Source organism: Amblyomma maculatum, chromosome 1 (genome assembly GCF_055883805.1).
Source record: "Amblyomma maculatum isolate TAMU_Amacu chromosome 1, ASM5588380v1, whole genome shotgun sequence".
Lineage (NCBI taxonomy): Eukaryota > Metazoa > Arthropoda > Arachnida > Ixodida > Ixodidae > Amblyomma > Amblyomma maculatum.
The window spans coordinates 62,996,614-63,011,988 of NC_139344.1; the positions used below are offsets into that span (position 1 = coordinate 62,996,614).

Consider the following 15,375-nt stretch of genomic DNA (forward strand, 5'->3'; position numbering starts at 1 on the left):
GTGTTTTCGAAGTAATTCCTGCAAAGCTTGGCGGTGAGTCGCAGGAAGGTCAGGATTGATGGTGCCAAGGAGAACACAGAGAGAGGCATCGGAAGAAGCTGCTGGTGAGGACGAGGGGGCAGTAAGGGTGGTGAGGGACACCGGGTGAATGTCCAGGGCACAAGGAAAACATGTCCCTTTAGTCAGCACAATGGGCTCTGGGGAAGTGTTCGAAGCAGCGAAAAGCACCGTGCCATGCTCAAACCGAACAAGACTTGGTGGTAACGCGATTCCACGGGTTAGATGGCGATCAGAAGGCACGAGTAGCACATCTCCGTTATCAACGTCAGTAGAAGTAAGCGCGACAAGTTGTTCGCATCGAGGGGGCAACACTGAGTCAGTAGCGGCAAGCAGGCGATGACGGGGCTCGGGAGGTTCAGAAGACGGATCGCTCTCGTTCATGTAAAAGACCCTGTCATGACACGAAATGCTGGCTGATGCGGCAGACAGAAAATTCCAGCCTAAAATAATTGCGTGAGCGCACGGTGACATCACGGCAAATTGTACATGGTGGCGAACACCAACAACAAAAACTCGCACAGTACACTTAGCAAAAGGCCGAATTATTGCACCATTAGCTCCACGGAGTTCAGGTCCATCGTAAGGCGTTTTCACCTTTCGCAAGCGGGAGCACAAGTCAGTGTGTATCACAGAAACAGTGGCGCCCATGTCAACCAAAGCCTTAACAGATAAACCTTCAACCCAAACTAAAATAATATTCGAGGGACATTCCGGAGGAATTTTGGGATGGCTGAAGAGTGCAGTTTTCCCTCCTAAAACTGCAGTGGTCAGTTTTCCAATAGGAGGGGGATCGTCAGAGAAGCTTGGTGGAGAGGAGAGGTTGAGCGGAGAGAAGGTGAAGAACAGCGTCTTGAAGGCCTGTAACCACCAGGCGGAGCGGGACTTTCTGGCGGGGGTGATGAATGTCGGGGATAATCAGAAATGAACGGTGGTTAGAGCCAGAGAAGCGAGGAGGGTAGTCTGCTTCAAATGAGTTGTAGCCGCGGCGTTCATTTTGGAGCCTGCGACGACAGAAACGAGAAATATGGCCTCGGTACCCGCAGTAATAACAAACAGGGCGGGCTGGGTGCCAGGTGGGGTAGTATGTCGGCACGGCGGCAGGTGGTGCCAATGCGGCGACGAGCAGTGGTAGGCGCCGGTGGCGTAGGCGTTCCAACTGCAGGCGGCAAGGACGTGACCTGGGCATACGTTGGCACATGACAGATGGTAGGAGCGACCGGTGTTGGGGGGGAAGAGGTCATTGAGGCCAGCTCTTCTTTGACAATGCTACGCAGGCCGGCACTTGAAGGATGTGGCTCAGATGCAGGGCGGCACAAATTACCTTGACCCAAGAGCTCTTCACGAATTAATCCGCAAATAAGCGCACGGAGGTCAGCGTCGGCAGTGAAACCAAAGGAAGTGGGATCAGGCTGCAGGCGTATTGACTGTAGTTCGTCAAGGCGTTGACAAGTCGATATGATGGCGTCGATAGTGTTAGGGTTCTGCAAGGCCAGGGCATTAAAGGCGAGTGGCCCAACACCTTTAAGGACGTGCCGAACCTGCTCGGCCGCTAGCATGGTGTCATTTATGCGCCGGCAAAGTGCAAGAACATCTTTTATATAAGAGGTATAGGTCTCATTGGACCGCTGAAGTTGGGCTTCTAGCTTCTTCTTGGCGGACTCCGTGCGAACAGTAGGAGCGCAGAAAATCTGGCGTGTAAGGAAGAAGATGATACAGCGCCGAAGCTAACGACGATGAAGACGCCGATCAGCTGGCGCGCGCACTGAGAGCTCGGACCGTCTTGTTCGGACAATATTGTGCCTCGCTCTACGATCGCCCTGTGTCACCGGTCGCCATCTCCAGTCCTCCGAATACCTCCCAATAAACCCCTCTTCATTTGGTGGAACGTGCCGAGGTACGACCCTTAAACGATCACCGTGGAGCTCCGCAGCCGTACGATACCTATGGTGACAAACGAGGTAGGCCAACAGCCAGTGGCAGCCCCTTCGCAGTCCATCTCATGTTCCGGAACCATTTGGCAGCGAGATCCCGCCGTTTTCAGCGGGCAGGGCAACCAGGACATTGAAGATTGGTTGGCCTCGTACGAGCGGGTGAGTCGTCACAACTGGGATGACCGCATGAAGCTCAACAACGTCATCTTCTACCTGAGTGACGTTGCTAACCTCTGGTATCAGAATCATGAGGCAGACATGCCAACTTGGGCCAACTTCAAGGCAAAGTTTACGGACGTTTTCGGTCGACCCACAGTGCGGAAACTATGCGCTGAAGAAGCCTTGCGGGTACGAGTTCAGCATGAAGGGGAAACATTCACGAGCTACATTGAAGACGTCGTGGATTTATGTAAGCGTGTTGACCCGTCTATGGATGAGGCTACCAAGATAAAGTACATAATGAAGGGCATTGATGTAGATGCATTTCATATGCTGTGGGCAAAGAGCCCAACCACAGTGGCCTCAGTATACAACCTTTGCCAGAGTTTCGATGAAATGCTCAAGCAACGCCTCTGCACTCGTTGCTCTCCCACACCTGCTGCGTCCATCTCTGGCCTGGCTGTGAGCAGTGACCTTCTGGCTCACATCAAAGATTTTGTTCGAGATGAGGTCTCCCGACAGCTTGAGCTTTTGTCTGGTCCACGCCTGTCGTCTACAGCCCAGCTACTTACCCCTGCGATCCGACACACCATCACACAGGAGGTTGCCGATGCACTTCCCAGTTTTGGCCAGCCAGCACCTGTCACACCTCATGTCGACCCTGTTCCACTGCAGCCCACACCTCTTGCTGCACCAATGAGTTACAACCCCCCTGTGGTCGTGCCGCCTCTACCTGTACCAGTACAAATGCCTCCCACATATGCAGAAGTGACCGCCCGCCCTCCGCCGCCACAGTCTTTTGCGTATGTGCCGACTATAGTGCCACCGACTGTCGCTCCACGATACCTATCAACGACGTCTCCCTACAATCCTTGGCGCACGAATGACAACCGGCCTCTGCTATGCCTGCGGTATTCCAGGCCACGTCGCCCGCCTGTGCCGTCGTACTCTGCGTTCTGCCCCTGCACGCACTATGGCTGACAGCAATTATCAGTATGACACTTTGCGCCCACCTTCCAGGGCAGCCGCACAGCTCATCGGGCCGCCAGAACATTCCATTGCACCGCTCGCCGTCCCCTCGCCGTCGGTCCTTGTCGCCAATGCGGCGCCGCAGCGTGACACAAGACTGAAAACTAGCAGCCGCAGTTCCTGGGGCACGAACTGCGCACATTTCGCCTACTACATGTCCTCGTCTATCTCCGCCGAATGTTCTCGAAGTTTTTGTCGACGATATTCGTGCCCTTGCATTCGTCGATACCGGGGCCACTCTGTCAGTCATTAGCGAAAGTTTTTGCCGCTCGCTTCATTAAGTCACCACCCCGCCTTCTGGACTTTCTCTTCGCACCGTCAGCGCCGATTCCGTTCGTCCGTCTGCTGCTTGCACAGCGCGTGTAGTTATCGCGGACGTCTTATACATCGTCGAGTTTTGAGTGCTTGCGTCATGCTCACATGACTTAATTCTTGGCTGGGATTTCCTTTCCCGCCACAATGCGGTTATTGACTACGCCCGCGCCCACGTCACCTTCTCTGCGCTCTGTGATGCGGTTCTTGACCATTCGCCATCTTTCTCTTGCGCCAAACTTGTTGTCGCCGACGACACCGACATTCCGCCCAACTGTGCTGTGATTGTTCCCGTGTGTGTACCGTTTTCTTTCAGTGCGACTGTTCTTTTTGCACCTTCTCCCATGTTCGCCTCTCGCCGTCACCTCCTTCTTCCCTTTGCTATCATTGATATTAACTGCGGTGCCGCTGACATAGTTGTTGCGAATGCCTTCACTGCTGTGGTCCCGCTACTTCGTGGAGAATGCCTTGGTCATATTGAAGTTGCTGACCTCATCTCGCCGTTTGAGGTTGATGGGTATCCAACACAGAGTGCCCACGTAGCCTCCGTAACGCCGATTACTGAGTCTTCCGATATACCAAGTTGGGACCTTTTTCAATCGTCTGTAGCCAGTGACCTCGACCCGACTCACCGTGAACAACTGCTCTCCTCAACCAGTTCCGTTCTTCGTTTGATGCTCAGAAGACTTCCTTGGGCCGTGCGACTGAGGTTGTTCACCACATCGACACCGGCAGTCATGCCCCTCTTCGCCAGTGCCCTTACCGTGTTTCGCCTACGGAGCGCCGTGTTATTGCTGACCAAGTCGACAACATGCTACAACGTGGTGTAATTCAGCCTTCATCTAGTCCGTGGTCGTCTCCTGTGGTACTTGTGAAAAAGAAGGATGGCTCCATGAGATTTTGCGTAGACTACCGCCGTCTTAACAAAATTACTCGTAAAGACGTATACCCACTACCCCGCATTGACGATGCCATCGATTGTTTACAAGGAGCCGAGTTCTTTTCGTCCTTAGACCTGCGTTCTGGCTATTGGCAAGTCCCTATGGCTGAGTCTGACCGACCCAAGACAGCCTTTGTTACCCCTGATGGACTATATGAGTTCACTGTGATGCCGTTTGGTCTTTGCAACGCTCCTGCTACATTTGAGCGAATGATGGACAACATATTACGCGGCCTCAAGTGGAACATTTGTCTTTGTTATTTGGATGACATCGTCGTTTTCTCTCCCGATTTTCCGACGCACCTCGTGCGCTTGCACCAAATCCTGAGCTGTCTCACTGGCGCCGGTCTCCAACTTAACCTGAAGAAATGTCGTTTTGGCGCCCGCAAGTTGACAATACTGGGTCATGTCGTGTCCAAAGATAGCGTCCTGCCCGATCCGAATAAACTATGTGCAGTCACTGAATTCCCGAAACCGACGTCTTTTAAAGAGCTGCGCAGCTTCGTCGGCCTATGCTCATATTTTCGCCGTTTTGTCTGCAATTTCGCTACCATCATTGCCCCGCTTACAAAATTGCTGAATGTTCCCGCCGATTTGCCGACTTGTCTACATGGACCCCACTCTGCGACGATGCTTTCACTACGCTCCAACGTCTACTAACTTCCCCGCCCACTCTCCGCCACTACGACCCATCCGCTCCTACAGAAGTGCACACTGACGCCAGCGGCATCGGCCTCGGTGCTGTCCTCGCTCAACGCAAGCAAGGCTTTTCCGAATATGTGCTTGCTTACGCTAGCCGAGCACTAACGAAAGCTGAATCTAACTACACCATCACAGAAAAGGAGTGTCTTGAAATCGTGTGGGCCTTAACAAAGTTTCGCCCTTACTTATAAGGCCGCCGCTTCAACGTCATCACCGACCACCATGCCCTCTGCTGGTTGGCTTCCCTGAAAGACCCTTCTGGGCGCCTCGGCCGCTGGGCTCTTCGCCTTCAAGACTTTGACTTTGAAGTGATATATCGATCGGGATGCAAACACTCCGACGCTGACGCCTTGTCGCGCTCGCCGCTGCCTTCTCCTGCACCCTCGCACTCCATATCTGAATCCTCCGTTGCAGCCCTCACCTCCGACGACCTGCCTTTTGAACAACGCCGGGATCCCTGGATATCTTCGCTCCTAGACGTCCTCACCGTGTCCTCAACGTCTTCATTCCCGAAAGCCCTTCGTCGCCAAGCTTCCCATTTTAAGATCCGGGGTGGTCTGCTGTATCGCAAAAGCTATCGCCCGGATGGTCGCAAATGGCTCTTGGTCATTCCCCGCCATCTTCGCACAGAAATTTGTGCCCATAACCATGCCGATTCGCAAAGCGTGCATGTTGGCCTGTTGAAGACATACGAGCGTCTTCGCCAGCGGTACTACTGGCGGGGGATGTACAACTTTGTCCACCGCTATATTTGGTCCTATACTGCTTGTCAGCAGCGGAAATAGTCTCCGTGCCCCTCCGCCGGCCAATTACAGCCATTGCCTTGTCCAGCGCGACCCTTTGATCGTGTCGGCATCGACCTCTATGGCCCCCTTCCATCTTCGACATCAGGCAACTGCTGGATAATAGTCGCCATGGATCATCACCTCACTCGCTACGCGGAGACTGCAGCCCTGCCTACGGCTAGTGCTCGTGACGTCGCCTCCTTCATCCTGCGTCACTTCATTCTACGTCACGGGGCTCCTCGTCAACTTCTCAGTGACCGCGGTCGCGTCTTCCTATCTCAAATGGTCAGCGAGCTGTTGGAAGCTTGCCAAACAATACATCGAACCACCACAGCTTACCATCCTCAAACCAACGGCCTCACAGAAATGTTTAACCGAATGCTTGGTGACATGCTCGCCATGTACGTTTCTTCTGACGCGTCTAATTGGGATCAGGTGCTTCCGTACATCACCTATGCCTATAACACAGCATCTCAGGCAACGACTGGATTTTCCCCATTCTTTCTCCTATACGGTCCTGAGCCTTCCTGTCTACTGGACACCATACTTTCTTACCACCCCGACAGTTCAGAGTACACTTGTCTTTCTGCTGTTGCCCGTAATGCTGAGCAGTGCCGTCAGCTGGCGCGCTCATTCACGTCGGACATTCAAGATCTTCGCCGACATGAGAGCGATCATGGAAAGCCCGCTGCTTACTTTCCTACCAAGGCCCTCGTTTGGCTGTGTGTTCCGGCTGATTCAAAATTCTCTGCAAAGTATAATGGCCCTTATCGTGTATTAGAGCGTACATCACCAGTTAACTATGTCGTGGAGCCGGCAACGCCTTCTTCAGACCACCGTCGCCGCCGCGGGAGAGAAATTGTTCACGTCAGTCGACTTAAGCCATACTACGACCCCCTCGTTATACCCTCGCCTTAAGTCGCCAGGATGGCTCCCTCTTTCCGCCGGGGCAATTGTAAGGAAGAAGATGATACAGCGCCAAAGCTAACGACGATGAAGACGCCGATCAGCTGGCGCGCGCACTGAGAGCTCGGACAGTCTCCTTGAGTCACCAGTTGCCGTCTCCAGTCCTTCGAATACCTCCCAATAAACCCCTCTTCAGGCGTAACATTTGTTTAAAGGTAGTCCAGTCCGGAATCGTTGATTCATGATTTACAAACCACGTTTTGGCCACATCCGTCAAATAAAAGTACACATTAATTAGTTTAAGAGAATCGTCCCACCGGTTGAAAGCCCTGACCCGGTCGTAGCTGTCGAGCCAGTCATCAGCGTCGTCGCCGCGGAGATCGGCGAACATCTGCAGGTCGCGCTGACGGCTACTGACAGTTCAAGTGGCAAGGGGAGCTGGGGTCAAGTTGGTAGAAGTCAGAACAGCGGAGTGGCCCTCTTAGGTCATGACGATGGTGGTCAGGGTCAAACGGCAGCCAGAACGGAGCTCCAGGTGGATGCAGGTGATGAAGCAGCGGGGAAATCAAGGTGCACCTCCACCATGTGTAAGGTAACGCGAAGGTCGGACTTTGGGGATCAGGTTTTATTGGAGATCTGAAGCCTTGGTCGCACACTGCAGCCAACCACACTCCACGATGACGATGGGTATTTACAAGAGAGAGCAGGATGAAGACGAAGCAGTACGTTCAGCCATATGGAAGATGAAGCGCCACACAGTGCTATCACTATCTTGAAAGCAACCTCTTTTTGGCCAGTGTGAGGGGCAACAGTTCCCTATTGCGAAACCCAGTGCCACTGGGTCCCAGCGCCCCAGCACCATATCTGATTATGAGCCCAGTATGACGCTGGAGACTGGGCGTACTGGGACGCGGCATACTGGCACACTTTGCACTGGTGGAACTGGTCGACCGGTGAAAATAGGCCTTGGATATAAAAAAACAAAAAAAAAAAAACTAAAAAGCAATGAGGCACCTCAAGTACATTAAAAAAAGCTGGAAAAATAATAAATTACTAGAAGAAAACAAAACAGCAGTGATAGCGAGATTTGAACTCAGTACCTATGTTCCTTAGCCCTCTAAGCTAAGCACTCAGCCATGCCGTGAACTGGTAGCCTGACAAATACTTTTGAGTGTTATGTCACGGCCGCATTTATAATGCTGGTCCTTCTACTTCATGTTTTGGTACAGGCCATTGCTGCCACTCTAAAAATTACAACTTCTTGGCCATTAGAGCTTGCTGCCTGCTCTCATGACTAGCAACTAATGTTCTGGGTGCCTAGGTGCGCTATATTGTAGACTGGAATAATTGTAGCATGTGAAGGTTCACAGCGCTCGTAATTTTAACAGGCCTGCTGTTCAGCCACGCTCGCTAAGTAATTTTCGCTAAACATGGAGCTGTAATGCAAACCTTAAAAGAAAAAAGTGCGACGAAGCTTCAAAACAGGCAAGCAGAGCATCGAGAATGCTAATTTGCTGGTAACTAAATCTTATCTGTATGTAAACACTTCGGGAAGCGTTGCGATGACCGAGGACTTGGCTGGTTCATACGTAGAGCAAGAGCTTGAGAAACATGTAAAGTATTATACATTACAAGCGCTGTTTTTTTTTTTTCTCTCAATGGCCCTTCACTCAGTGAATTACTCTTTTTCTCGTTTTATCTATTTCTTTCTGCAATTTTACTGGGCCACAGTGCGAGTATGCTCACTAATGCACCCTGTTTGGAGTCTGCAGTGAACATTTTGTCAGTAACATTCATGTTTGTGTGCCGTCAAAACAAATTCCAAGTTTTTTATACATGGTAGCCCACCTTATTAAAATCCAGTTTTAGTTGTACGTTGATCGTCAGTGTGTCATAAGAAGTTCAGAGGCTGCACCGATCGTGGTCTCTCGAAACGATACAATGAAACGTGGAACCTCTAAAGAAGAAGAAAGAGCCTTTGTTTTCTATTCAGGAGCGCAATGACTTCGAAGCACAAAAAGGCCCTACTTGCAATATTACAGTTGAATCCAGCGAAGGCGAAATTCACGGTGCACAAAAAGAAATAATTGCACAACTTCGTTGTCGCGAAAATTCGATGTGAAACGAAAAACAAACTGCCTAAGCAGCAGCGCCATCACGCGATGTTCACATTAAGTAAGTAAACCCATTGCGATGTCATTACAGGTAGCAACAAAACTGAAGGCACCGAAAGCATCCATCACCTGTGAGGCGGTTGCAGCAGCAGGTGCCTCCTGCAGGTCATCTTCGTCATCGGAAGAGTTCTCCTCATTCTTGGCGGCTTTGATGATCTGTTGATCACTTAGATCTTCGTGGATTTGCACACAAGTGTCAGCGCCAATGTGATCGTCGAGCTGGAGGTTAGGCAGCATGTTTCTCTTTTTTTTTTCCACCGCTGTCCAGGTGTCCATGATGACCGGAGCCGATGGAACCTCATCGTCATCGTCGTCTGAAATGTCCGGTGCTTTCCCAGTAAAGTTTACTGGTCGAGCTTCGGCAAATCCAGCGTGCCTGAAGCTATTCGGCATTATTGAATGCCCCAGTGTGCTCCAAGCAGCAGACATCATTTGCAGCGCCATATACATACCCACCTTCGTTTCTTGTTCAGTTTCACAGTTGAAGAGCAGCCGCTCCATTAACCTCGTGCGGTAAGCATGCTTCAGCCTAAGAATCACACCCTGGTCGAGAGGTTGTAACTCAGACATGCAATTCAGAGAAAAAAACACGAGTTCCGTGTCAGTCAGCTTGACTTCCGTTGGAGTGATGTGCTGAACAATTGTCCAGAAAAAAAAACAAACTTTCTGGCCCCGCCGCTTTATGTCACAGTCGAATGTCACCACCCATTCGGTGAAAATAACGTAGGTCATCCATGACTTTTTGTTCAAGACGTACTGCACAGGTAGGCTACAGCTTCCCTTGAAACAGCGCGGCTTGGCACTTTTTTCGATAACTAATAATGGATGCTTATCAGAGCCATCCATGTTCATGCAAAGCAGCACTGCAGCACGCTTTTTGCTGTGTTTGCCGCCGTGATAGCACTGTCCCTTGAAGTCGAGCATCCTGGCCGGCAACACCTCGCAGAACAGCCCGATCTCATCAGCGTAGATGTCTGCCGCCGTGTAGTCGCTTAAAATGCTGGCCACATTGTTCGCCTTCCAAGAAGTCGCTCCGTCAACAGTCTGCCAACATTGATCTGTCACACAGCACTTTTCCGACTCGCTCCGTCAACAGTCTGCCAACATTGATCTGTCACACAGCACTTTTCCGACGATGTTATGACAGGCCTTGAAACAATTCAGCCAGCCAATGCTGCCTTTAAAATCATCAATGCCAAGTAGGCACGCATAGTTCACGGCTTTCTGCTGGACGATGCTTCTGCTTAGGGGGAAGTTCCTGGCTCGTGCTTCAACGAACCACGCATACATTGCTTTGTCCAGCTCTTCATAGAGAGCTGCATAACCTTTTTGTGCTTCGAGAATGTACTTGAAGCAAGTGCCTTCTTTAAGCATCCTTTGTTTCAGAGTATCGCGGATAGCAAACTTGCCGCAATTCCAAAGTCTTCAGCGATGGCCGCTTTCTTCTGCTTTCTGCTTGGGCGATGATTTGCGCTCTCTGCTCGAGTGAAAGGATTTTGTGCTTGTTTGCTTGCGTTGACATCGTGTCCCACAGATAGAAGCTGATCGTCGTTGCCTGGTGAAAATGCAATCACGTGATTATGTGCCGACTGTGGCTTTGGGTTTGACTTGGACTTCTGTCTAGCCAGTAAAACGTGTTTTGGTTTCAATTTTGCTTTCAAAAATTTCGTTGAGGCGGAAAAGCGCCGCAAAAATGGTTCGTTGTTCAGAAAACATTAGACCATTAATTTCTATGGGATATTGACGGGGAATAAAAAATTCATCATTGTTGCGGTATTTGCTGTGGCGGGATTCAACTGTATTTTCATATACACCTTATTTCTCGCCAGCCAGTTTCCAGACTTCTGACTATTTCTAAAACGATACTGGGTCCAGCGCGGCCCCAGCGTACACACAGCGCTTCTCCCAGTGCCAGGGTGGCTGCCAGCAACACACCCAGCATCAAAAAGCTAATCCCAGCATTTGTCTCCTATCATATTAGTGCAACCAGTGTTTTCCGGTCACTGCTCCAGTGAATCTTGCAGACCTCCAGCGTCCCCAGCAAAACCCAGCGTGAAACCAGCGCAAAAACCGCACTGGTTTCGCACTGGATGATGCTGGAAGGCGCTGGTTTTTGCAATAGGGTTAATAATTAATTTCAGCAGCCAAACTAGCAGGTGCATTTACAACGTGAATGAATCAGTTTTGTGAGATTTCCGATAATACGATCGTTTTCCATGGTCCCCCGTAAGTTATACAATCGACATTCTATGGTATACAAATAACAATTGGGCATTTTTTCTGTGCCTGGCAAAAGAAAAGGCTAAAATTTATTTCATCTGATGCATGTGAAGAACTGTACTGCACTTATCTTATCTACAATCAAGTTGAGAAACAAATAAAACTTAAAAACATTCGGAACTAAGGGGCCACAAATGCGTCCAGTAACAACCTGCATGTCGACAGAATGACGAGATAAACCAGTGCTAAAAGTGTTGTCAAGCCCAATTTAGTTGTTTACCTTCACTCAATCATCACACAGTAGCAATATGATGTGCACTTTAATTCAAGGCGCCCTGCTGGGGTGGCACAGTGGTTAGGGCGCTCGACTACTGTTCCCAAGGATGCGGGATCGAATCCTGGCCTCAGCAGCCTCTTTTCAATGGAGGCGAAAAGCAAGGCGCGCTGTGTGCTGTGCGATATCAGTGCACGTTAAAGAACCCCAGGTGATCGCAATTTACGGGGTCCTCCACTACGGCGTCTCTCATAGCATGTGTCGCTTTGGGACGTTAAAGCCCACAAACCAAACCAAACTTAAAGGCAAAAATCCAACGCACAGACAACAATTTCAAGTAGCTAACTGCATTTGTTAGAGATTATAATTTCAGTGATATCAATCACAGCGGAGAGCTTGGATTCATTGAACAGCAAGCACACTCCAGAGCGTAACAACAGGATCTGACCTGACTTTCTGTTTGGCATCTTCTACTACTGCACTAGAAAAGCCTTATATTCCAAATTGCCATTCAGGTTCAGTGTAGAGAAGGCTATAATGTGGAGGTGCCATTTTATTTTTTAATTCCTTCTGCTGAAAGGTGAATGAGCTAGAGAGAAACGTTGGTTTTAAATAAAAGTGCATTTACCGTTTACATATAATTTCTGCAAACAGCCCCTTCCCCCCTTTCCGGAACCCATTACCTAATCCCCTTTTACTGAAAAGTTCACAACCATATTTGTGCACAACCCTGTGAGCTGAAATGAGACAGCAGAAAGCTTACAGCATTTCGGGAAAGAGTGGCAGACCGAAGGCCACTGGAGGCCAGCAGCAGGGCGTCACCTAAGGGCCCTGCCGTGTAGACAGATACACGGTACAGCAAGTGCCTCCGACCCCAAGCCGCAATGGAACGCAGAACATCAGGCTCCGACCGGTCGTTGCGCCTGAACTTGATGGTCCTGCAGGGCGAGAGAAGAGGTGATGGGATGGATATATCAATGGCACAAATTTAACTACGTATTGGGTATTTTCATATCCATTCCTTTTAAAGTGCCAAAGCTTTTGCATTTGCAAACAAGTGCTTGTTTTCTAGTGCAAGGTGTTCTTTGATGAAACCATTGTGATTGTTTGTTCAAGAAAAGCCAAGCAAGACAATCATTAGACGGGCTATCTCTTTCTTATCTTTTCTAACGAAGCCTGCCTTTCCTACAAAATCTGGACTTAACTCTTTCCTTTCTTAACAAGTACACAATGAGCATACATGTCAAGCTCACTCATGAACACAGGAAAGACAATTTCAACTCCTATATTCTGCAACAGAGCTACACAGTCCTCACCTTTTGTGCAAGGAATTCCTTTTATTTAAATGTTATTCGAATGAGAATACTGCTCCATATGCTTACTATATAGCTGGTCATCGAATTCGAGCTGCCTGTTGCCTGAAAACAAATTTGGACACCATATGGTAACAGTAGCAGCACTTAAATTTTTGGAATAGGGCTTGGAGGAGCTACAAATGTGTTCAGAGCAAGCGCAGATAAAGGTTGGTTTACCACTTGAGCATTTAAGGATGCATGGAAGGCAGTTATTTGTACTAAGCAAGTTTTACTGCACAAAAAGAAAATTAAATAACAAATGGAAATTTCTTCAAGGTATGACCAGCAGTAACATGCTTTGTATGCATTAACAGGTGAGACTCGCGCTACAGACTCAAAGCACTACTGTAAGCAGCGCTTTGAGTCTCACCTGTTAGTGCATACAAAGCATGTTACTGCTGGTCATGCCTTGAAGAAATTTCCATAGAACATTTAAAGTAGCGCTTACAGTAGTGATAACCCTTTTCCGCTATGGTAACATGAATGGGATAGAAGATAAGGCAGCTGTTGCCATAGCTCAGCGGTAGAGAATCAGATGCGAAATTTGGAGGTCGTCATGTAGTTATTTTTTCTTCTACTTTTTAATGAATTATCTCATTTAATACTGCACACTGATTTAAAAAAGAAAAAAGACCATCCTCAATGCTTTCCTTTCTTTTTCATGTTAGCCCACCAATAGCTCATATGCATGACAAAAGATTAAGCATATGCCCAGATGTCACGGCTAGAAGCCACTCAGAGCAGGAATGAAACAAGTCCCATGTCAACAGCTGATATATGCAATTTGTTTATATATATAGCTACAGGGTGTTTCAGGGAAGGCTTTAAATAATTAAAAAAAAAAATAGTAGACTCAAAACAGACAAACAATATTTGCAGGAACACACTCTCTGCCCTAGCAGACGTAACATGCTGCACCGGTAACATGCTGCATCCTGCTCTAATTATGAGTGTAATTAACAAAAATTTCACGAATTAACTTTTTAGTTACCATAGCTGAGCAGTTGGTTCTAATGGGCAGTTTGATGTTGGGAACGAGACGATGCCAAATCAGTTTTTAAACGAAGGAAACTCATTTTTCTAGAGTCATGCAGCTTGTTGAAATCCGACACTTTTTTCGGCACGCAACCGAAACTGAGCGCGCAAGGAGCGCTGGAAGTATGGCGAAAATGCAACGTCAGCTGGTGACGCACGGCAATGAATGCAGCGCAATTTTAAATGCGTGTGCTAATTTCCCTGACTGGGAGCCTCTGCGCTTTGCTTACACCGCGGACGGCGTTATTGTCTGCTTCGTCGCCTGAGGTAAGTAAAAGGATAGTCATCGTCAGCTGTAACAACATCACTTTGGAAATACTGATAAGCTCTGGCCTGGCGCTCTGCCTGTCCTGTTACCTTTGGAAGGAACTTTATGATTTTTTTTTAGATTCATCGCTAGCATTGTAAAGGAAATACTGTTACGCTTCTGTGACAGTGTGTAGATGGCTGTTTCATGCTAAACGGTGCCGGTATATTGACATGTATTGCATTATTTGTACCGAGTGTCTATTTCTTTTAAACAGTATTGGCTTGACAGCTAAAATAAATGAGAATGTGAGTTGAAAAGATTGCTGAAAACATTGGCATTTTCATTCTACACTGCTTTGCACAGGCTAGCTGGATAAGGTTGCTGTGTGCTGGATCACACTCGTCTCATGTTTTACGAACTGGCAAGCCTCGACGGGCAATGTTAAGCATGCGCTTTCTAGTTGCCTGTATAACAATCAGGAATAAACTAAATTGGTTAACTTTAATGACTTAGTTTGTTGCAGCTCCCCTTGCATACCCACCGAAAGTAATACTGCTTGGGATGACAGGAAATGATCTTCATATGGTGTGTTTAAATGTATTGCCGTCCATTGTGATACACAGAAGAGTGCAGTCTTTAAAGAAGTTTAATGCAGAAATGAGCATCTCTCCGGGAATTTCCTCAGCTAATATCTTGACATACGGCTTCAGGTCTTCGAGGTTTGCTCACATTGTCTTGAAAACTTTGTTCTTAGCATATCCCCAGAGGGTATCCAGCAGTGACAAATCGGGCGACTTTGGAGGCCAGGTCCCCCCCTCTCGCCCAATTCATTGGTTGGGAAAGGTGCCTGCCGGGAATGGCGAAAGAAAGTTCCTACGAGGTTCCGTCAAGCTGAATTCATTTTTTTTTCAAGCGACCACTGGTAGCTCTGAGGGAAATTCATAGACAGCGCCTCTTAGAATGCAGTCTGTGTGTTCTTTCTCCAAATAAGGCTTCCGTCTTCTCTGCAGTGGAGTATCAGAGTTGTGCTGGCGTGGCCATTCTCACAATTAACACGAGGCGACGTGATGCTTTAGTCTGAGGCAGAACTTCCATACATAAAAGTGATTTGAAACACTGGCACTGCAAGGCCTTGTCACATGCGTACCTAAAGAAAAAAGCACCTCATATGCAAACGCCCGCGCTTTTTGAGAAACAGGGGCTAACATATGCATACAACAGCCTGATAGCATACAGCCACTGC

At 48.7% G+C, this 15,375-nt stretch overlaps 1 protein-coding gene across 2 annotated transcripts in view; it reads right to left on the reverse strand.

Moving 5' to 3' along the window:
- Nucleotides 1-15,375, reverse strand: part of gcl (germ cell-less) — a 75,118-nt gene that overhangs the window by 12,302 nt on the left and 47,441 nt on the right. For both annotated transcript variants that reach the window (XM_084588236.1, XM_084588235.1), the window contains exon 13: nt 12,256-12,430. In XM_084588236.1, coding sequence (XP_084444362.1) covers nt 12,256-12,430 — 175 coding nt within the window. The remainder of the gene's footprint in view (nt 1-12,255; nt 12,431-15,375) is intronic.